The sequence below is a fragment of the Lycium barbarum genome, chromosome 10 (genome assembly GCF_019175385.1).
Source record: "Lycium barbarum isolate Lr01 chromosome 10, ASM1917538v2, whole genome shotgun sequence".
Lineage (NCBI taxonomy): Eukaryota > Viridiplantae > Streptophyta > Magnoliopsida > Solanales > Solanaceae > Lycium > Lycium barbarum.
In genome coordinates, this window is record NC_083346.1 from 118,568,671 (window position 1) to 118,593,732 (window position 25,062).

The 25,062-nt window shown below is 32.9% G+C and overlaps 2 protein-coding genes and 1 pseudogene across 2 annotated transcripts in view; 1 reads left to right on the forward strand and 2 right to left on the reverse strand.

The window, feature by feature from the left end:
• LOC132615525 (pEARLI1-like lipid transfer protein 3) overlaps positions 1–16,492 on the reverse strand; it is a 25,217-nt gene extending 8,725 nt beyond the window's left edge. The window contains exon 1 of the mRNA XM_060330129.1: positions 16,046–16,492. Within this exon, the coding sequence (XP_060186112.1) occupies positions 16,046–16,430 (385 nt within the window). The 5' untranslated portion in view covers positions 16,431–16,492. The remainder of the gene's footprint in view (positions 1–16,045) is intronic.
• Positions 16,493–16,719: 227 nt separating this feature from the next.
• On the forward strand, positions 16,720–20,147 carry LOC132613390 (36.4 kDa proline-rich protein-like; annotated as a pseudogene).
• Positions 20,148–23,372: 3,225 nt separating this feature from the next.
• Positions 23,373–24,067, reverse strand: LOC132615524 (lipid transfer protein EARLI 1-like). The gene has a single exon (XM_060330128.1). The coding sequence runs from the start codon at positions 24,005–24,007 to the stop codon at positions 23,507–23,509; it is 501 nt and encodes a 166-aa protein (XP_060186111.1). The 5' UTR covers positions 24,008–24,067; the 3' UTR covers positions 23,373–23,506.
• Positions 24,068–25,062: the final 995 nt, after the last annotated feature.

The following is a 25,062-nucleotide window of genomic DNA, read 5'->3' on the forward strand; positions in this document are numbered from 1 at the left end:
TATATTATACTATACAAAAAAGAGGTTTTAGACGTGTTTGAACTAAACCGGTTCCGGTTTCGGGTTTTTAACTGATAAACCGAAACCGATGGCTGGTTCTAATTTTTTAATCGGAAACCGGCCAGTTTGTTAACCGGTTACCGGTCTGGTCTGGTTCAAACCGATTAACAGGTATAGTCATAGCTCATCATTTATCTCAAGATTTTTTGATGGGAACATTACTCCAAAATGTGCATCATAGTAATAGTGTTGTTAGTGAAAACGTGACTTAGATTTGCAAGGCAGAATCCAGGGAATGCAATTTTAATTTAGAGGAGTTGATAAATCATCGAAAATTAAAGATGCTTAATATTAGAAAGGGATGACAAGATCAATGGTAAAAAGAATTGTCTCAAATTGAGAAGCAATGTTACAAGCTTTCTTTTGTCATACATGCTTGTGTCAAGATTATAATGAGGACTACATTTTACTCCAAGATCGATATAAATTTCAAGATAAAATGAAAGGAGATGGGCATGTGTTTGTGCTACTAAAAAAGGGTATTTTCTTTTCTGCCGCACCTTAAAAAATGAAGACAACCTTGTGATTTTATGAAATGAGCTATAGTTTGAATTTTTTTACTCTAGAAATGTATTCACGGGCTTATCTTTTTTTTTATTATTTTCAAATTTAGTTGCTAAATTCATTTTTTAACTTCTAACGATAGAATTTCGAAAGTAACTAATTCTACATTCAAATTCTTAAATCCCACTCCCAATATTCTTTTACATTCATTAATAACCCTCTTAATTTATTTCAACCTTTTGAATTCAGTGTAATTCCGTTTTGTAATTCTTTCTCTTATCGATAACTTTAGTTGAGAGTGATTATTTTAAGGAGAAAAGTGGAGGTTTCATTTTACACCATTAATTAACAAATTAAGGAGGCAAAAAATATTTTTGAATTGATCGAGTTAGGGTATGAGGAAAGTATTCTTCACCACCTCATGTGCTAGCACGCTCAATTGTTAAAAGATAGGGCAGTGTACGGACCGGGTTGGTTCAAATTTTTTAAATACCAAACAAAATTAATTGTTTCGGTTTTTTAAATTTATACACAAAATCAAACCAATAAATTTCGGATTTTTCAACCTAGGATTTTCTCGGGTTTTCGGGTTATTTTGGGAAAAAGTCTTCATACAAAATATATAACTTTTACTTCAAATATTCCTTTAGTCCTAGTAAGATACAACTATATAATTAAAAATTAAGGTGTTTCTTAAAAAAATAAAACAAATATGAGATGAGTGACGATATTGTATTAAAATATTCACCAAAAAAATAATAAAATCAGTTAAAATGAATATTGTTAATTAATAAGCCATAAAGAAAATGACCATAATCTAAAAGTACTAAGTCATGCTAAAATAAGTATTGTTAATAAGTATTAATTACATGACGAAGAAAAAATTAAGTTATGTATTTTCACTATCTAAACTAAGATAAATATCTAACATTATTGTCATTCCTAGTGGTAGAATTAATTTTTTTTGTTAGTATTAGTGTTGAGCTGGTTTCGGTGTGGACTTTATTTGAGTTACTAACATTCGTATGATATAAAACTTATTGACATTCAAAATTCTAAGTTCAAGCTCGAAATATAATATGATAAAAGACAAAAAACTATGAAAAAATTTTAAGAAATATTTATAAATTACACTACAAATAAATATTTTTAAAACTGAATACATATAGTATCGGGTTGGTTTGGTTCGGTTTGACTTTTTTTTAGCTAAAATCAAACCAAACAATTATGGTCGTTTTTTTTTTTTTTGCACACCAAACCAAACCACTAGTAGGGTTTTCTTCTCGGTTTCATTCGGTTTATCAGTTTGGTGCGGTTTGTCGGTTTACTTTGTACCCCTATTAAAAGATATCCATCTTTTTAATAAAAATATGACACTATTCATGAACTCTCTATTTAAATAAAGAAAGTTAAATACTTATTTACATAAATTAAATGTACAAGGAAATCATGTTTTAAATTTTATTATACATATTCACATAAAGAGACCAATTTGTTAAAATTATTTTCCTTCTTTACACGTTAAGAAAAAGAACAAGATATAGTTATACCTATATGGCTTATACAAAACTCAAGTGTTTTTAGATATGAAAAATTTCAGGTGATTAAAAGTAGATATAAATGTAAAATGAAGTGTTAATAATAAAACACATTAAAATTTGAAGTACCGCGCTTTACTAGTCAGTAATTAAGTTAATCGAGGACCAAAGTGTGACCTGCTTAGTAAATGCAAGTTATAAAGCCCCTAACTAACTAGTTTATCCCAAATCTTGATGGCTAAGTTAGCGTTTGTCCATAGATTCCCCCAAAAAATTTGAAAAATTTGATTTGGGTGAAATTTTTCAAATTTTGAAAATGTGTTTGGCCATAGTTTTCCAAACATATTTCACATTTAAAAAAAATATATATAACAAACTTGAAACATTTCTTATACCCATAAATTCTAAAAATGATCAAGAATGCCCAATCATAACAAACATACTTGTTGATGAGTCATGAAATTACGCGATATTCGATGCTAATTCCTTAAATTTATGTGACTCTTTAAGCACTTTTGTTGTTATTTTTCGTGTATTTATGTTGTTTTGTAGGATAAGATGCCCGAAGAGCATAACAGAGAAAAAATAGAACAAGAAGCACTTTCTGGCAGCACATGCTAGCAGCACTTGCTGCAGCATGTTGAACATGCGAAGTAGCATGTTGAACATGCTAGCAGCACTTGGTGCAGCATGTTCAACATGTGAGCCGCATGTTGAACATGCGAGCCGCATGCATGTTCAACATGCGAACCGCATGTTGTGCAACATGTGTTGACAAAGAAATTGGCACAACATGCGACTCGCATGTTGAACCTGCGATACAAGATGCGAGTAGCATGTTGCGCACGAGGGTATTTTTGCCCAGATTTTGTTCCCGTTTTTTGGAATGACATAAATACTCTTTTAGGGTTTGTAAAACATATCTTTGGCAGTTTTTTGACAAGTTTTGGAGACTAGGTTTCTACACCACACTTTGGGGTTGAAGATTTGAAGATTTGGTTGAGTATTTCTTAAACCTTTAATTCATTTCTTCAATTCCTTGCTTTGTATTGATTATCTAAATGTGTAGTATTTATTCCATTACTTAAATCTCGTTTATGAAAATATTCTTGATTAAAGTTTGGTTTGAAACTCTTGTTATGCTTATGCATTGAATGATTTTTATTCGTAATGAAGTGAGTTATTGTTTCTTTAATTAATCTCGTTCTTGAATGTTTCCAAAGGGATTAGCTAATCCTAGGATTCACCCATTTAATTTGATTTGAGCTTGAGAGAGGAAAGTCGGTTTGGGAAAGATTAGTTAACAAGAATTTGGGTCATTAAACTCATCTAATGACTTGAGCTCGAGAGAGGAAAGTCACTTGGGGTTATATTGATTGTGCCTAATATCACACTTTAAGGCTTGAGAAAGCATAAGGTGAAATTCATTAATTTGGTTGAGAAACTTTCAATGAGAATTTAGAAATCATTATCTATTAACATAACCCCACTCTTAGTTGTAACATTGTAAAATACATTGGATCGTTACTTGAGAGTAATTTTCCTTGTATCCATTTATCATTTTATTCGCTTTCTAGATTAGTTTACATTTCTGCATTAGTTATAATTTTCTCAAAATACCAAAATGTTACCTATCGTTTGGCTTTATCTTAGTTGGTGAAAGTTCCTTACTTTTTTGATCGCCTAGCATATTGTTCCTTGTGGGATCGACCCCGACTCATAGTTGGGTAAATTATATTGCATACGACCGTGTACACTTCTCTTTGAGGAGTGAATTTGGACGTTATCAATTTTGTTGTCGTTGCCGGGGAACAATTTAGCGTATTTGGGTTAGTTTGGGATTTTAGCTTTGCTTGCTTTGGTCCAAACTTGTGAATATTTGTGTAGTTGTTTTCTTTGCTTGGTTTTATTTTTACAAAAAAAAAATGGCATCATATAATGAAAATTGGTTGGATGATAGTTGTTCATATTTTGATGATCCATGTCCATATTGTGGAGGACCCCACTTTTGGCAAGATTGTGAAAATTTTCTCGGGAGAGAGATGTGTGCACCGTCTCAATCCTATAATGGAAATATTTGTAATATATGTGGTGGTCAAGGTGGACATTGGGGTGATTGTCCCAATTATTTTGCTTCCCTCCCCCAAGTTGTTCTAACGAAAATGCTAGTTGTGTTTTTGAGTTTGATAGGGACAATGACATGACAAGTGAAGGACAAAGTGCCGGTTATGAAGGCATCATGGCAATGCTCCAAACATACTTAGATCGAGAAGCTAAAATGGAGGAAGAGCAAAAACTCGTCCAACAATCCGTTTTAGAAAATGGAGAAGCTATGAAAAGAATGAATGATTCATTTGAGGATGAAAATTCCTCAATTGTCATGGAAGTGTCGACTCCTCAAAATGAAATGGTTGAAAAAGAGATTTCTAGTTTACAAGATGAGCCCGAAAATTCTTGTGATCACAACGAAAGTTGTGAAATGGAGGAAGCGGTTCAACTTGAAGAAGGGCAAAATCTTGAAGAAGAAATCTCCAATTCTCAAAAAGAAGAAGTTGAGGAAATTTTAAAAAGCATAATGGGGAGGAACAAAAACTATGGGCAAGTCTTGATCAAATTGTGGGAAGAAGTTCAACATGGAGATGATGAAACTATCCAAAAGGTATATCTCACCATGGATGGATTTTTACAAGAGTTGGACGACTCTCACAATGAAGAAAAACTTGACAAGATGGAAATTTTGAGCCAAGATTGGCTAATGAATCAAGCTCAACCACTTGAAGCCTATGGGGATCACCGTGAAGGAATTTCACCAATGATGGAAGAATTTCTAAAAATGCATGTTGAGCAAAGTCAAGAAATGGAGCTACTTGAAATTGCTATCCAAAATTGGAGGCTGAATTGAATTCAAAGATTAAGGCATGTGAGGCTCAATATGAAAGGGCCATGGATTGTAGTTTTGAGTTGGTTTCCAATGAAGAAGAGGTCAAGATTGATTTTAATGAGCTAATGGTGAATTGCCAACCGACCAATCCAAAAATAATGCAAGATGCCAATATTGAAGAAATAATACTAGAGTTGCATAAAAAAGTTCATAACATGATTTTTGAAGACTCTAGTTCATTTTTGGGTGAGGATGTCAAAAATGAAGCAAATTTGAAAATAGAGCGCCTTAGACCACATTCCAACCATTTTTCAACATTATGTTTGGTTAGTGAAATGGAAGTTGAACTAACCGAGCCTATGGAGAATTTTGGAGATGAATAAGAAAGCGTTTTCATTTTGAAGTTTGCTATGCCAAGAAGACAAAATGGCATGCTTCACTTACGGGCCAAGAAGTGCAAAATACGACATTCCTCTTTGCTTTTCTACCACCACCCCATGAGCGCATCATAATCTTGATTCAAAGTTGGGGCGCAAATTCATATTTTTCAAATGGAAGGAAAAGTGGTAAAGGTAACGGTCGTGTCGCGACGTTAAATCAAGCGCTTGGTGGGAGGTAACCCATCGTTTTAAAATTTTTAAAACATTTTTGAAATTTTATTTTTTTAGAATCGTTTAGTTTATGGTTTTTGACTAATCTGCAAAGTTTCAAAATTTTTGGAGTTGTTTTAAGTATGTCGGATATCCAGACAGCCCCCAAAACCAGTAAAAGCTGCAAAAATTTTTGTTTCTGGTGTTATAACCTGCGATTCGCAGATCATACCTGCGAATCGCAGGTCGGGTCGCCCAATGTGACAGAGAGCAAAAAAAAAAGAATTTCGGGTGACATCACCTGCGACTCACAGGTCGCGTCGCAGGTGGTGACCGAGAGAATTTTTTTTTCCTTTCTATTTTTATGTTTTGTTTTGATTATGTGCAACAAGGACACTGCAATGTTTATAGTTGGGTTTGGCACGTGGTAGCACATTATATTTTGAAACTTGCTCAAAAGTTTTGAAAATTTTATTCTTTTGACATGTTGTGGATTAGTCACTCTTATTATTTTATTTTCTTAGAGGAAAAATATGAAAACTCTTGGCTTGTTTGGTACTAATAGAGTTAGTCTCTTGCATGTGAAATTGAAATGCGAATACCCCTCCAAATTATTTCGTGGAAGTTATAAAGCAAGGCGCATAGGAAAGAATGATCTTTGTGACAACTTTTTGGCTCATTTGGTGACTCTTTACCTACTAGTTGTGTTTACTTTGGATTATGAGATATTGCACTAGTTGTTCTTTCTTGAGAAGTGAAATTGATCCATCTTGACTAGTTCATATGCCATGTGTGTGAGTGTTTGTTGAATAATTCTTGTGTTTACTTTTATCATCTAGAACTTGCCCGATTAGTCGTTCAATACTAATTTTGATTATGTTGGTTGGAGAGATGACCTTGGGCTATCTTTGTGATTTTTGAAAAAGCCTCTTTAGCCTACCATTACATAAATAATATCACTAGTAACGTTATTTGAGCTTATGACCTTTTCTTTGATTGCCCCATTACAAGCCTTTACCCTGTTCGATGAAAAGTCTCTCTTTTGAACCTTTCCCTCCTTGAACATGAACTTGTGAATTTGAGGCCAAAATCCTAAGTTGGGGGTGTTAGTGTTGGTTGAGAGTGGTGAAGGTTGGTGTTGTGGAAAAGTCAAAAGAAAGGAAGAAAATTTGAAAAAATACAAAAAGGTTGCAAACTTTTTGTGCAAAAAAAAAAGAAGTTTGAATAATTGGGGAAACTAGTATGCAAAGGAAGGAGTGATGTTTTGAAATGAAGAGGAAAGTTTGTGTAGTGTTCAAGGAGGGCGTAGCGTAGTCACTTGTGTCTCAAATACTTATCCTACCCTTCCCTAAGCCTACATTACGAGCTTAAAAAGTCCCTATGTGATCTCCAACTGAATGTTCTTGAGTTAGTGATGATTGAAAATAAAGGCAAGCTTATGGTGTGATATTTGTAAGCACTAGAATTTCTTTATTGAGTGTGAGTGACTTTGTGTATTTGTCCATTGTGTTATTGTTGTGAATATAGTGATTTTGGGACTTTCTTTCTTGTGAGGGCATATGGATTACGATAGAGTGGTCATGTTCAAAAATTCCAAGTTGAGTCAATTGAGCATATCTAGTAAACTAGTGGTTTTGAGTCACTTATTGAGACTTGAGTGTTGTTGCTTGATAATTTTAAATCTCTATTGCATTCTTGAAATTGTATTTTGAAATAAGGGAGTTATTTGGTTGAAGCTTCACATGCTTGTATCCTAATTGTTGGTACCAACCAAAGTCATGTTTTTGTGCTTAAAGTGGTTCCTCATTGAGATTTTTATTTTGATTTGCTTGAGGACAAACAAAGACTTTAAGTTGGGGGTGTTGATGAGTCGTGAAATTACGCGATATTCGATGATAATTCCTTAAGTTTTTGTGACTCTTTAAGAACTTTTGTTATTACTTTTCGTGTACTTATATTGTTTTGTAGGATAAGATGCCCGAAGAGAATAACGGAGCAAAACGAAGCAAAAATAGAACAAGAAGCACTTTCTGGCAGCACATGCTAGCAGCACTTGCTGCAGCATGTTGAACATGAGATGCAACATGTTGAACATGCGATGCAACATGTTGAACATGCGAAGCAGCATGTTGAACATGAGAAGCAGCATGTTGAACATGCTAGCAACACTTGGTGCAGCATGTTCAACATGCGACCAGCATGTTCAACATACGAGCCGCATGTTGTGCAGCATGTGTTGATAGAGAAATTGGCACAACATGCTATGATTTTGGCACAACATGCGACTCGCATGTTGAACCTGCGACACAAGATGCGAGTAGCATGTTGTGCATGAGGGTATTTTTGCCTAGATTTTGTTCCCGTTTTTGGAATGATATAAATACTCTTTTAGGGTTTGTAAAACATATGTTTGGCAGTTTTTTGATAAGTTTTGGATATTAGGTTTCTACACCACAACTTTGGGGTTGAAGATTTGGTTGAGTATTTCTTAAACCTTTAATTCATTTCTTCAATTCCTTGCTTTGTACTGATTATCTAAGTGTGTAGTATTTATTCCATTACTTAAATCTTGTTTATGAAAACATTCTTGATTAAAGTTTGGTTTGAAACTCTTGTTATGCTTATGTATTGAATAATTTTTATTGCTAATGAAGTGGATTATTGTTTTTTTAATTAATCTCGTTCTTGAATGTTTCCAAAGGGATTAGCTAACCCTAGGACTCACCCATTTAATTTGATTTCAGCTCGATAGAGGAAAGTCAATTTGGGAAAGATTAGTTAACAAGAATTTGGGTCATTAAACTCATCTAATGACTTGAACTCGAAAGAGAAAAGTCACTTGGGATTATATTGATTGTGCCTAATATCACACTTTAAGGCTTGAGAAAGCTTAAGGTGAAATTCATTGATTTGGTTGAGAAACTTTCAATGAGAATTTAGAAATCATTATCTATTAACATAACCCTACTCTTAGTTGTAACATTGTAAAATACATTGGATCATTTCTTGAGAATAATTTTCCTTTTATCCATGCTTGTGGCCATTGATCATTTTATTCGCTTTCTAGATTAGTTTACATTTCTGCATTAGTTATAATTTTCTCAAAATACCAAAATATTACCTACCGTTTGGCTTTAGCTTAGTTGGTGAAAGTTCCTTACTTTCTTAATCGCCTAGCATATTGTTCCCTGTGGGATCGACCCCGACATAGTTGGGTAAATTATATTGCATACGACCGTGTACACTTCTCTTTGAGGATTGAATTTGGACGTTATCGCTTGTTAATCCCAAAATATTTCTATGTGTTTTAAGTTTGTTGTTGAATTTGGTTTCAGTACTCTTATCTTACTAATTTTGTAATTTTCTTGTTGAATAAATCTCAATTTGTGATTTTTTTATTGAATCGCACTATTTTCTGCATTTCAATTTGTGCAAATGTGAAACGTCTTTGGATATGCAGACTAAATAATTAGTTATTGGACATTACAATCAATGACAACTTTTGGGATTAAAACATTAGTCACTAACCAAATTTAAAAAATTTAGAAAGGCCAATAGATAAATCTTGGCCTAAAAGTAGGTTTGAACCAGAAGTTCTTTTTTTTTTCAAAATCTGTTAACTAACCAAACACAAATTTGAAAAAATATTTTTAAAATATGTTCCCAAAATCTATGGCCACGCGGGAGCTAAGTATCTTTAAAGCTGCGAAGCATATTACTAGCTACCACGTATACCAACCACCAAACCGCCACCTAATCATGGCAGAGCGCCTCATAGGGTTTTGCCGCCTATCGTTTTTCCACCTCCAGTCACACGGACACCTGGCGTCCGCCTCCCGTCACCAAGCCACCATCTAGAATTTTACCACCTATAGTCAATCCTCCAATCGTAATGCCTCCAATCACCAGCCTGCCTGGCATATCTCCTCTAGTCACCAAGCCACCGTCATCCTGCCACCTGTCTCTAGGCCACCTGGCATTCTTCTACCTATAATAAACCCTCCTGAAATTATTCCACCAATTACAAACCCTCCCGGAACTATTCCACCAATAACAAATCCTCCCGGAGAAGGCCTTCTGTTGGTTGATATCCACCCTACGGGCCTCCTGGTGGTGGAAGCAGATCAGGTGGCGATGGGGGCAGAGGCATTCCTGGTATTATCCCACCACCCGTCGTGTGTCCTATAGAATCATTCAAACATGGGCTTTGTCTTGATGTACTTGGAGGATTAGTGCATGTAGGAATTATTAAAGTAGCAAGGCCACTCTACCCCTTACTATATTTCCGGCTTATTTCTTTTTTAATGTAATTTGCACCATAAGGAGGTGTTGCCTTTTATTTCATCAAAAAACAGAGGTTACAAAATAACACAAGTTAGATATGAGTAAACCCTGAAGCATTCCTCAGGCTAGTATTACAGGGAGAAAAATTAAGACTAAAAAAAAACACCCAAAAGACTATTTAAATAATAATGCTCCTTCATTGTTTATGCCTTCTGGAGGCTAATTTCTTGAAAATCCAGATAGTATGCACTACCAGCCTGCTTTGGAAGATCTTTAGCATAATAAAATTGTTTTTCTTGATTCTCCATGCTCCATTTTGCTAATGCATCCGCAATTTGATTTGCCTCATATATAACAGTGTTAAACTCTATTGGATGTCTGAGAGAGAATTTGACTAATATCAACTATTGAATCTTGAACCTGCCAAATTGTGTTGCTTTTTCCCTTTATCATGATAACAATGATAAGGGCATCACTTTCCAGTACAATATTTTGAAAATTGTGTGAAATACACCATTGTAAGCCATAGATTATAATCTTTGCTTCAGCAAAATTACTGCTACCCATTCACATGTATTTAGCCAAGGACATGATCATTCTTCCATTGTTATCTTTAACTATTCCTCCTGCTCCAATATAATCAGTTGCATTGTGACTGCCATCTGTGTTGAGTTTTATCCAACTCATCGGAGGTCTGATCCACTTCATTGTGAGCTCATCAAAACTTGTTTGGTGAAATCCTGCCTTATCCATGTCCATTGAGTAGTAGAGTTGGTCTTTGATACAATTCATTTTATATAGTAGGAAATCTGGTAAACAATTTTGGCTTTTGAAACTTTTTTTCCCCATATCTGTAGGAACATCTAGCCTTCCATATTTCTCATAAAATAAATATTGGAATAATTTTGAGTAGATCTTTGTGTAAGCTGTTTTTGGGCTTGAGGGCACCATTTCATCATTTGGGTTTTGACGGAGCCTGGTTCCCATGGGATTCCAAAAAATTCCATGTAACTCTTGTCAGGTCTTCATTTAGCATATTTAAATCGTCTACTTAAAGTCTCTTTTGATAAAACGAACTATAGTACTTACTAAGCTGCACATTTATATTCTTTCTTAGTGAAGTACTTATACATGATATTGTTCTATTAGAGAACAATTGTTTGAATCTTTTTTTCTAGTGGTTTTTTTTTTTGAAGAAGCAGAATGTTTTTTTCTTCAAAATATGAATAGAGATTTACCTCTTTTTTGACAAAATTGCAAACAAACAAAGTTGCAGAAGTTGAAATCACTTCTCCAAACAAACCCCAATATGTCGACTAAATTTCATTATTATATACAGTACGCAATTTTAGTCTGCAAGCGGCCAAATTGACGAACTGTGTAAAAATAAAGTACACCAGAATTTGATAAAAATGAATGCCATTGAAATTATGGAAGGTTGTATGTCAAGATCAATATGTCTAAATTTGTAGTAGGAATAGGAATAATACATCATAAATAAACGTCAGATTTTCTGTCAGTTATAAGAATCTGAATCATGGGTTGTCTATACATGCTTGTGGCTAATTAGAGTTCTTCCAAAGCAGCTTGGCCCGATTTATGGAAATATCAGAGACAAATCGCTCTCTCAAGTCTTCTAATTTTTTTTTTCACATGAAGGGAATTACATCATGAGGAATCGAACCCTCACCAACAAGATGAAAATTTAGGTAGCCAACCAACTGAGCTACTAAGATCTCGCTTGGTCTCTTAAGGCCAGTCCTCTCTTCACTCTGAAAAATAATTAAATGACTTCTTGATTAATGGACATAAGATCGCGAGCATTTTCAAATTTAGCCAATGCATAACTTGTCCAACCTGCCCAGACTTGAATGAGTTAAGCTGGACACAAACACATATATTTATTGATGAACATATATTTATTGATGGGTCATATTGGACATAGCACGTCAAAAAGTTTTGGCTAATTTCAATTGCACATGTAACCCATAAAAGAACTCATCGACGCATAAGAAGATATCATTTTTAGTTTGTTTTGTTCGATATAGTCATAATAAATAAACGAATTTTTTTGTTATTTTAATTTTATAATTAAACAAATAAATGGACAAAAAAACAAATGAAAATCATTATGAATTGTCTGAGTTAAGTTATGATCAATTGTGTAGTTCAGCTGTTCAAGTAGACTCATCCATTTTGGCCCAAGCAGACTTTGGGCAAGTTTATGACCCCACTCGTTTTTAATATTGTATTTACTTCAACCCATTTAACACCCTAATAGTAAAAATTTGCCCGCATCCAATATTTACAATGCACCAATCAGTGCATAGCATGTGTTTGCTAATAGACTACTATCACCAGAGGTGAATTTATGCTTAAAATTTGAGTCACGTGAACACATGGTCAATCGATATATTATTTGTATAATTTTAAAAATAGACACTAGCTCTTGCGAGTTTTTGTTTTTTGCTTTTATTTTCTAAAGTAGCCTTTTAAATTTTATTTTTATATTATTCTAAATCCTTTTTCTTCTATAATTTTAATTACTCAAAAGTAAAAAACGTGTTGTTTTATATGACATGTAATGACTTTTTCCCCGCTTTACTTCTAATTACCCCAACTCCCAAAGGCAAAATAAATAAATAAAACATACCATAGGCGCTAAGCTGTAACGAAATAAAGGCACAAGAAATCAAAAAATCTCATAGTTAATGGTGAATTCATCCTCTTGAAATCCTGGATTCGCCTCTGATTATCACCCAAGATAGTGGTTACTTATATATGCTCACCCTTCACCCTACTAAATCACTTAACCATGCTAAGTTGATATAGTTTGATTTAAAATTGGATGTAAGTATATCTACATGAAATTTGTAAAATCTACTCGTTAAAGAAGATAAAATCACTGCTCACGAAGGTAGAAATATTGGGAGCGCTATGTTGGGACGATTTCTTGAGATATAATATTTATATCCATGGCGTAATAATTCTGATCCAGAAAATATGGCAAATTTACAATCAAATTTTCTTTTAAATTATTACTTCCTTTTTCTTTTTTCTACATTTGAAATATATATAGTCAAACCTCTATAATGGCAGCATTTATCCTGAAATTTCATTGTCACTATAGTGAGGTGTTGTTATGTATGTATACTACATTTGATATTTAGATCTCATTTAACTATTATAAACAAAAGTGCGCAAGCAATTATTTTTTTGTACTTTTCATGTTATAAACAAAAATAATATACTTGTCAATTTCAAATTTTCATTTGATTTTCATATCTCATTAATTAATTATTGAAAAGACTAATAAATCCATAGCTAGTTATATCATACAGATAAAGAATTAAAATTTAAGGAACATGTGCATTCAAAATTAATTAAGAATTTAAATATTCAAGTTTGACATAATAATTTTACAATAGTAGGTTGTTTCGTAAATTTCAGTCTTTTAGTGAAAAAAAGTGAATCCCATATTAAAAAAAACAATGTTAAAAAAATGTTTAGAAAATCAAACAATTAAATCAATAATAATGGCTTCATTTCCACATGCGTATCAACCCATTAGTGGGAGCAAATGAAATTATTTTACAGCAACATACTTAAAATACTTATATATTAAAATAAGATATAATTTAATTACTCTTTTATTTTTCCTTACTCTAATAAATGTGAAAAGAGATTAATGTCATAAGAGAAAAAAAATATTAAATGGAGATCAAAAATTATAATTCTAATTGACGTTTCCTTAAAAAATTGTGTAAAAAAACATGACAAGTAAAATGAGTTAAACAAAAAATATTTTCTGAAAATTAAAAAATAGAAGTTCTTCATTTAAATAGAAAATCAAATTTCTACTTTGTTTCATTTGAAACATGTAAAATTAATATAATAATTTGAATTAAAATTATCCAAATCAAATTTGATAAAAAAAAATTATGTATTACTTTACTATTGCTACTATATAGAAGAGTCGGTTTATATAGGCAAGATCTTCGTCCATTTTCGGTTCTACGTTTTTATTTAAGGGAAAAAATGCTTTGTGGTCCCACCCACTTTTTTATTTAAGGGCAAAAAAATCACGTTTTATACTTTATATTACCAACTCTTCTAAAAAGTAGATAGAAATACCTTATTATATGTCTATTTTTCTACTATATAGAAGCATCGGTTTACCCGTGCTTCGACGACACTCACTCTTACAAAAAGGTGGACCCCACTCTCTCCAAAATTACAAAAAAAAAAGTGGACCTCATATTAAAAAAAGAAAAGAAAAAAGGCAACGTAAAAAAAACGTGCACCCCATATATTAAAAAATCAAACCATATTCATGTAATTCCCAAAATATCCCCACCAAGTCAATAATATTGGATTCATTACCACATGCATATTAACCCATTAGTGAGAGCAAATGAAATTATTGCACGGCAAAAAACATGGGCCCATATTATTACTTCAAAATATTTAATTACAGTATTTGTTATTTCGCCATGTCATTTATTTGTTATGTTTACTAAAATATATATATTTAAAAAATAAGATACAATTTAATTACTTTTTTATTTTTATTCTTACTCCAATAAATTTGAAAAGAGATCAAATGAATATCAAATAATGAATAAGGTAAATTAGTCAAATTATAGTTCTAATTCACGTTTCCTTACAAAATCATGCAAAAGGCAACATAACAAGTAAAATGAGTTAAAGCAAGAATATTTACCAAAAATTAGAAAACAACATTTCTTCGTTTAAATAAAAAAATAATTTCTACTTTGTTTCGTTTTAAACATGTAAAATTAATTTAATAATTTGAATTAAAATTATCCAAATAAAAATTTGATAAAAAATAATAAGTATTTTACACTTTTAAATTATTCCAATTAAAATTGAAAGCATCAACTGATGTTTAAATATTTCTATTATTTTATCTCAAAGAGAGGAAAATAGTTTTCTTTTAAACAAGTCTTTTCTTTTAAAAAATATTAATAAATTTTCATAGGAAACACGAATAAAATAAAGTTTTAGATACGGAGCACAAACTACATGTAATATTAATCGTACTATTATATATATATATATATATATATATATATATATATATATATATATATATATATATATATATATTGTCACTGCATATATATAGATACACTATAATCCGAAGTGTTTGGCCCGTGCGCAGCACGAGCATAGGCCATTTAGTATTTATATATAATAAGGAAAATAATTTAGCAAAAATATCGGATTTGAGTTAAAACTATTAACTTCTGCCAATCCATAATTAATGATATAAATACGCCACTGATCTCCTAGCTAGCTATACTCACTGAAGTTGGAACTTGGGCATGTACGCTTGTTAAATGTATCTTCAGCTTATTTTCAATTATTTAATCACTATCACGTCCGGTTGTTTTAAATACCTAAGCGCTTAATATGTGGGATTCTCAATTATCTCATTACTTCCGTTAATCGAGGTCATAACAATGCTGTTAATAACTCAAATTCAACTACGAACAGAGCATATTCATAAACATATACACATAATGAAAAACAATACATGTTTCTCTTAACACAGATAAGAATACGCGACTTTTGAAGGATCACAACAAAAAAAAGTTGAACCAAATTAATATAAAAAAAAATATAAATAGGTTTCACGCACTAATTTAGTGTATGAAAGGACAAAACTGCAAAAATAAAAGTTTGTCCTTTCATACACTAAATTAGTGCGTGAAACCTATTAATGTTTTTTTTCTTTTGTATTAGTTTGATTCAACATTTTTATTTTGTCCTATAAAAGTCGCGGATTCCATATATAAGGATAAAAGAAAAATGACAACCTTACGACAAATAGACTTCTATATGGTAAAGTAAAAAATCAAGCTTATGAGATTCAAAGAGGAACTTATTTCAAGATACTCGATCAATTCCACTTATTACACAACCATAACAACAAACAGTTAATTACCACACGCTGGAATATATTATCCTTACATGAGAAATGCATAGCTAGGTTGTTCAATTAGGACACTGGAAGCCAGATGGAACTTTTTTATCACAAGCATTGAGAAGAAGGCTTAGAGAAACAAGGACATTAAGGTTGATTCCAAGAACATTTGCGTTAATGGCAATGCATAAACAAAGAGCAGCATCAAGATCAACAAGTCCTTGAATGACAGAACAACAAGGTTTCTTTGATGGATTTCCAATTCTAACTCCAAGTAAATTGTCAAGAACATTAGCACAAACACCTAATTTGAGAGTATCAATAGAGCACTTGTCTTGGGAGCTGAGACTCGGGGTTGGCGTCGGCATAGGCGTTAGCATCGGCATCGACATTGGCATTGGCGTTGGCAACGGCATCGGCATTGGTGTTGGCGGTTTTAGCGTTGGCGTTGGCGTCGGCATCGACATTGGCGTTGGCGTTGGCATCGGCATTGGTGTTGGCGGCTTTAGCGTTGGCGTTGGCATCGGCTTTGGCTTTGGTTTAGGCGTTGCAGTCACAAGAGAGAAAAAAAGAATGTTTACAAGAAGAAAGAGATCAAGGCAGGTGGTTTTCATAGAAGCCATTTTCTACTAAGTAGTTTTAAGTAGGATTTTGGGTTTGGTTGATATTGAAAAGATTATAGGAGGTGAGTATTTATAGAATGCAAAATTAGGCATCATAGTCAAGACAAAACCAAACCAATAAAATTCGGGTTTTTCAACCTAGGATTTTCTTTGGTTTTCGGGTTATTTTGGGAAAAAGTCTTCACACAAAACATATAACTTTTACTTCAAATATTTCTTTAGTCCTAGTAAGATACAACTATATAATTAAAAATTAAGGTGTTTCTTAAAACAATAAAACAAATATGAGATGAGTGACGACATTGTATTAAAATATTCAATAATAATAATAATAAAATCAGTTAAAATGAATATTGCTAATTAATAATCCATAAAAAATGACCATAATCTAAAAGTACTAAGTCGTGCTAAAATAAGTATCGCTAATAAGTATTAATTACATGACGAAGAAAAAATTAAGTTATGTATTTTCACTATCTAAACTAAGATAAATATCTAACATTATTGTCATTCCTAGTGGTAGAATTAATTTTTTTTGTTAGTATTAGTGTTGAGCTGGTTTCGGTGTGAATTTTATTTGAGTTACTAACATTCGTATGATATAAAACTTATTGACATTCAAAATTCTAAGTTCAAGCTCGAAATATAATATGATAAAAGACAAAAAACTACGAAAAAAATTTAAGAAATATTTATAAATTACATTACAAATAAATATTTTTATGTATAAAATATTTTTAAAACTGAATACATATAGTATCGGGTTGGTTTGGTTCGGTTTGACTTTTTTTAGCTAAAATCAAACCAAACAATTATGGTCAGTTTTTTTTTGCACACCAAACAAAACCACTAGTAGGGTTTTCTTCTCGGTTTCATTCGGTTTATCAGTTTGGTGCGGTTTGTCGGTTTACTTTGTACCCCTATTAAAAGATATCCATCTTTTTAATAAAAATATGACACTATTCATGAACTCTCTATTCAAAGAAAGAAAGTTAATACTTATTTACATAAATTAAATGTAAAAGGAAATCATGTTTTAAATTTTATTATACATATTCACATAAAGAGACCAATTTGTTAAAATTATTTTCCTTCTTTACACTTAAGAAAAAGAACAAGATATAGTTATACCTATATGGCTTATACAAAACTCAAGTGTTTTTAGAAATGAAAAATTTCAGGTGATTAAAAGTAGATAGAAATGTAAAATGAAGTGTTAATAATAAAACACATTAAAATTTGAAGTATAATCTATATGAATTTTTATATTAAGAATAATTTTAAAATACCTTTATTATTATTATTAACTTTATATATATATAAGAGGTCAGTGCTTTACTAGTACGTAATTAAGTTAATCGAGGACCAAAGTGTGACTTGCCTAGTAAATGCAAGTTATAAAGCCCCTAACTAGTTTATCCCAAATCTTGATGGCTAAGTTAGCGTTTGGCCATAGAATCCCCCAAAAATTTTGAAAATTTTGATTTGGGTGAAATTTTTCAAATTTTGTTGGGCCATAGTTTTCCAAACATATTTCACATTTAAAAAAAATATATATATAACAAACTTGAAACATGTCTTATACCCATAAATTCTAAAAATGATCAAGAATGCCCAATCATAACAAACATACTTGTTAATCCCAAAATATTTCTATGTGTTTTAAGTTTGTTGTTGAATTTGGTTTCGTTACTCTTATCTTACTAATTTTGTAATTTTCTTGTTGAATAAATCTCAATTTGTGATTTTTTTTTTATTGAATGGCACTATTTTCTGCATTTCAATTTGTGCAAATGTGAGACGTCTTTGGATATGCAGACTCAATAATTAGTTATTGGACATTACAATCAGTGACAATTTTTGGGATTAAAACATTAGTCACTGACCAAATTTTAAAAAATTAGAAAGGCCAATAGATAAATCTTGGCCTAAAAATAGGTTTGAACCAAAAGTTTTTTTTTTTTCAAAATCTATTAACTAACCAAACACAAATTTGAAAAAATATTTTTAAAATATGTTCCCAAAATCTATGGCCAAGCGGGAGCTAAGTATCTTTAAAGCTGTGAAGCATATTACTAGCTACCACGTATACCAACCACCAAACCGCCACCTAATCATGGCAGAGCGCCTCCTAGGGTTTTGCCGCCTATCGTTTTTCCACCTCCAGTCACTCGGTCACCTGGCGTTCCGCCTCCCGTCACCAAGCCACCATCTAGCATTTTACCACCTATAGTCAATTCTCCAATCACCAGCCTGCCTGGCATATCTCCTCCAGTCACCAAGCCACCGGCATCCTGCCACCTGTCACTAGGCCACCTGGCATTCTTCTACCTATAATAAACCCTCCTGAAATTATTCCACCAATTACAAACCCCCCTAGAACTATTCCACCAATAACAAATCCTCCCGGAGAAGGCCATCTGTTGGTGGATATCCACCCTACGGGCCTCTTGGTAGTAGAGGCAGACCAAGTGGCGATGGGGGCAGAGGCATTCCTGGTATTATCCCGCCACCCACCGTGTGTCCTATAGAATCATTCAAACACGAGCTTTGTCTTGATGTACTTGGAGGATTAGTGCATGTAGGAATTGTTGGGTTTTGATATTGGTGAATGGGAAATGATGGGCTGAAAAGTGATGGGAATGTAAAAGGTCTTTCTTGCTTTGGTTAAACCATTTGTCCCACATAGGAAAAAAGAGACGAAAAGAGAGGTGTATACCTTCTCTAGTTGCTAAAAGGGTTGAAGGGACAAGGACCACTCGCGCCGTCGTCGCTTGCTCGCTCGGCTCGGCTTTGGGTTTGGGTTTGGTCAAAATATTTGACTGATTGATAATCTTTTTGGACCAATATTATTTTAATTTTAATTTAATTTAATTAATTATGATTTACTTAATTAATTAATTAATTATTTCCAGATACTGACCCGTTAGTGACCCAGATCCGCGTGTATGACCCGCGACCCATTTCTTCCCCGATTAATTTAAATTTTCCTCCGTTTTATTTTAAAACGTATATTTTTTGAAAGGTTGCAAACCTTTCTGAAACACTACAAACCTTTTCTCAACCAGTGCATTAATGTATATAAATTCCAGTTAATATTTAGATTATTTATTACGAATTTTCTGATATTCTCTATTCTTCTACTCTTCTTAAAAGTTTTTTTTTCTGTGTGATATACTGTCGTTGAGTGGTTCGCCGCTACTGGAATTTGGAGTACCACTATTCTGGTAAGATAATCGCTATATCCCGGGAGGGGATATTCCATCAACCTCGAGTACTATGAGGAGAATAATTTCCTTAAGGACACACTTTGAACTAAGTGGGCTCGATTATATTCTAAAAATATTATTTATATTTCCAACACTGTTTCTGTTCATTTTCTAGTTTCAGTGTAATCTGGTTTTACTAAGTTTTTACGGATTGTGTTGTAAGTTTATTTAAAACTCATACAGATTATTTTGCTAACAAGAATAGGGAATCCAGTGGAACATATATGCTGCCCAATGTTGCAAGGACTACTAAAGCTAGAAGCTGCTATTTGTCTATGCACAACCATAAGGCTTAAACTTCTTAACCTTAATATCTTCCTTCTGCTGGCACTTTCAGTTCTTGCAACATGTGGTTTAACTCCTCCTCCTGATTTTGTGTCTTCCACTTGTTTGAACTAGGGTTTTTGTTATGTTGTTCTTTTATTGTAGTATTGTGCAAGGTCAGAGATAAAAATGCAAATAATTATGATTTCTTTAGTCTTGTTTTTTCTCGAGGTGTAAATGATATGATCATAAGAGTTTGTGTGTTTTTGTTATGTTTGGTATTTTTAATTTAACTCCCACAAATTTTATTTGTGTAACTTGATAATAATGTATTGATTCTTGTGTTCATCTGCATGAAGTTCCTCTCATCTTTGTGTAACTTCAACTGGTATCTTTGTCGTAAACTAAATCACATAAAAAAATCTAACTTAACAAATCAAAATGACAAAGGCCTGAATTTAGTATATTATAGTAGCAAGGCCACTCTACCCCTTACTATATTTCCTGGCTTATTTTTTTTAATGTAATTCGCACCATAAGGAAGTGTTGCCTTTTATTTCATCAAAAAACAGAGGTTACAAAATAACACAGGTTAGATATGACTAAACCCTGAAGCATTCCTCAGTCTAGTATTACAGGGAGAAAAATTAAGACTAAAAAAAAAACTCCCAAAAGACTATTTAAATAAGAACGTTCCTTCATTGTTTATGCCTTCTGGAGGCTAATATCTTGAAAATCCAGATAGTATGCACTACCAGCCTGCTTTGGAAGATCTTTAGCATAATAAAATTGTTTTTCTTGATTCTCCATGCTCCATTTTGCTAATGCATCCGCAATTTGATTTGCCTCATATATAAGAGTGTTAAACTCTATTGGATGTCTGAGAGAGAATTTGACTAATATCAACTATTGAATCTTGAACCTGCCAAATTGTGTTGCTTTTGCCCTTTATCATGATAACAATGATAAGGGCATCACTTTCCAGTACAATATTTTGAAAATTGTGTGAAATACACCATTGTAAACAATTTTGGCTTTTGAAACTTTTTTTCCCCATATCTGTAGGAACATCTAGCCTTCCATATTTCCCATAAAATAAATATAGGAATAATTTTGAGTAGATATTTGTGTAAGCTGTTTTTGGGCTTGAGGGCACCATTTCATCATTTGGGTTTTGACGGAGCCTGGTTCCCATGGGATTCCAAAAAATTCCATGTAACTCTTGTCAGGTCTCCGTTTAGCATATTTAAATCGTCTACTTAAGTCTCTTTTGATAAAATGAACTATAGTACTTACTAAGCTGCACATTTATATTCTTTCTTAGTGAAGTACTTATACATGATATTGTTCTATTAGAGAACAATTGTTTGAATCTTTTTTTCTAGTGGTTTTTTTTTTTTTGAAGAAGCTGAATGTTTTTTCTTCAAAATATGAATAGAGATTTACCTCTTTTTTGACAAAATTGCAAACAAACAAAGTTGCAAAAGTTGAAATCACTTATCCAAACAAACCCTAATATGTCGACTAAATTTGATTATTATATACAGTACGCAATTTTAGTCTGCAAGCAGCCAATTGGGGAACTGTGTAAAAATAATGTACACCAGAATATGATAAAAATGAATGCCATTGAAATTATGGAAGGTTGTATGTCAAGATCAATATGTCTAAATTTGTAGTAGGAATAGGAATAATACATCATCAATAAACGTTAAATTTGCTCTCAGTTATAAGAATCTGAATCATGGGTTGTCTATACATGCTTGTGGCTAATTAGAGTTCTTCCAAAGAAGCTTGGCCCCATTTATGGAAATATCAGAGACAAATCGCTCTCTCAAGTCTTCTATTTTTTTTTCACATGAAGGGAATTACATCATGGCGAATCGAACCCTCACCAATAAGGTGAAAATTTAGGTAGTCAACTAACCGAGCTACCAAGATCTTGTTTGCACTCTTAAGGCCAGTCCTCTCTTCACTCTGAAAAATAATTAAATGACTTCTTAATTAATGGACATAAGATCGCGAGCATTTTCAAATTTAGCCGATGCATAACTTGTCCAACCTGCCCAGACTTGAATGAGTTAAGCTGGACACACACACATTTATTTATTTTTGAACATATATTTATTGATGGGTCATATTGGGCATAGCACATCAAAAACTTTTGGCTAATTTAAATTGCACATGTAACCCATAAAAGAACTCATCGACGCATAAGAAGATATCATTTTTAGTTTGTTTTGTTTGATATAATCATAATAAATAAATGATTTTTTTTAATTTTAATTTTGTAATTAAACAAATAAATGGACAAACAAACAAATGAAAATCATTATGAATTGTCTGAGTTAAGTTATGATCAATTGTGTGTAGTTCAGCTGTTCAAGTAGACTCGTCCATTTTGGCCCAAGCAGACTTTGGGCAAGTTTATGACCCCACTCGTTTTTAATACTGTATTTACTTCAACCCATTTAACATCCTTATAGTAAAAATTTGCTTACACCCAATATTTACAACGCACCAATCAGTGCATAGCATGTGTTTGGTAATAGACTACTATTACCAGAAGTGAATTTATGCTTAAAATTTGGGTCACGTGAACACATGATCAATTGACTAAACTCGATATATTATGTGTATAATTTTGAAAATATACACTAGCTCTTGCGAGGTTTTGTTTTTTGCTTTTATTTTCTAAAGCAGTCTTTTAACTTTCATTTTTATATTATTCTAAATCCTTTTTCTTCTATAATCCTAATTACTCAAAAGTAAAAAACATGTTTTTTTATATTACATGTAATGACATTTCCCCCCTTTACTTCTAATTACCCCAAGTCCCAAAGGCAAAACAAATTAAAAAAAAATACCATAGGCGCTAAGCTGTAACGAACTAAAGGCACAAGAAATCAAAAAATCCTATAGCTAATGGTGAACTCATCCTCTTAAAATCCTGGATTCGCCTCTGATTATCAACCAAGATAGTGGTTACTTATATATGCTCACCCATCACCCTATTAAATCACTTAACCATGCTAAGTTGATATAGTTTGATTTAAAATTGGGTGTAAGTATATCTACATGAAATTTGTAAAATCTACTCGTTAAAGAAGATAAAATCGCTGCTCGCGAAGGTAGAAATATTGGGAGCGCTATGTTGGGACGATTTCTTGAGATATAATATTTATATCCATGCTAATATTTAAGAAGACGAAACTATAAAAATAAAAGTTTGGCCTTTCACGCACTAAATTAGTGAGTGAAACCTATTTATGTTTTTTTCTTTTGTATTAGTTTGATTCAACGTTTTTTTTTTGTCCTATAAAAGTCGCAGATTCCATAGATAAGGATAAAAGAAAAATGACAACCTTACGACAAATAGACTTCTATATGATAAAGTACAAAATCAAGCTTATGAGATTCAAAGAGGAACTTATTTCAAGATACTCTTTCAATTCCACTTATTACACAACCATAACAACAAAGAGTTAATTACCACACACTGGAATATATTATCCTTACATGAGAAATGCATAGCTAGGTTGTTCAATTAGGACACTGGAAGCCAGATGGAACTTTTTTATCACAAGCATTGAGAAGAAGGCTTAGAGAAATAGGGACATTAAGGTTGATTCCAAGAACATTTGCGTTAATGGCAATGCATAAACAAAGAGCAGCATCAAGATCAACAAGTCCTTGAATGAGAGAACAACAAGATTTCTTTGATGGATTTCCAATTCTAACTCCAAGTAAATTGTCAAGAACATTAGCACAAACACCAAATTTGAGAGTATCAATAGAGCACTTGTCTTGGGAGCTGAGACTCGGGGTTGGAGTTGGCTTCGGCGTCGGCATAGGCGTTGGCGTCGGCATCGGCATCGGCATTGGCGTTGGCGTTGGCGTCGGCATCGGCGTCGACATCGGCATTGGTGTTGGCGACTTTAGCGTTGGCTTTGGCGTTGGTTTAGGCGATGCACTCACAAGAGAGAAAAAAAGAATGTTTACAAGAAGAAAGAGAGCAAGGCAGGTGGTTTTCATAGAAGCCATTTTCTACTAAGTAGTTTTAAGTAGGATTTTGGGTTTGGTTGATATTGAAATGATTATAGGAGGTGAGTATTTATAGAATGCAAAATTAATCAACATAGTCTATATATATATATATATATATATATATATATATATATATATATATATATAGAGAGAGAGAGAGAGAGAGAGAGAGAGAGAGAGAACATTGGGAGGTTGAAAATGAGAATATGAGAAAGTGTAAAAGGATTATTACTAAATATATTTCAGAAAAATAAAATAAAATTAGAAAAGTTACATTAGGTTGTAATGACATAATGTAATTACTATCAGTTCTCACCTCCCCTTGAAAATTGAAGAGTATACATACACCCTCTGAATAACACTCAACTTCATGCTGACTTGTTTAGACAAACATACAAAACTGTATAAATACACCCAACTACACACAAATCCATTCCTTAGGTGACTTTCCAAACAGTCTCCTAATATAAATTAAGTTACAGAAACTATGTGTCAGGGGTGGCTCAACAAATTCGGTGGCCTAAGGGGATACCTTGGGTTTTTCCCAATGTCATCAACTAATACACGAGCAATCATATTGGTATCTAGAATGCAATGATCATCTGGGAGGTCACTCATATAACAAGTGTGCTTTGTGTAGAACTTTGAAATAGTCCACATATTTTCAACAGTTTTCTTACCACGGAGCATCCATTCGCAGCCTTGATATTTTCGCTTGCAAACCAATCGCCAAATTTTTCGTGTGGAATCGTCAACTTTAAACTCCATCATCCCTTTTTCAATATGAGCCTTTTGTTTTAAAAGATCCACTGGCTCTTTCCAGAAACTTCGCCGAATATGATCATCATCCCTAGTAAACACAAAGGCATCTGGGCGATCTTGAAGATTACCAAGATAGGGGATCTCATCGGAATGCCACTGAATCGCGTCGACTCTTGCTGTCGAAATTGGATTTGCGGTTGAACCGGAGTCGACTCTTTCTGTTCAAATGGTTGCTGTGAATTCAGTTCCTCCTCGTATGTCGGACTGTCCATCATGTCTTGCAACAGTTC

Coding starts and splice junctions, on each gene's coding strand:
- LOC132615524 (XM_060330128.1), bottom strand. CDS start 24,007: ATGGCTTCTATGAAAACCACCTGCCTTGCTCTCTTTCTTCTTGTAAAC.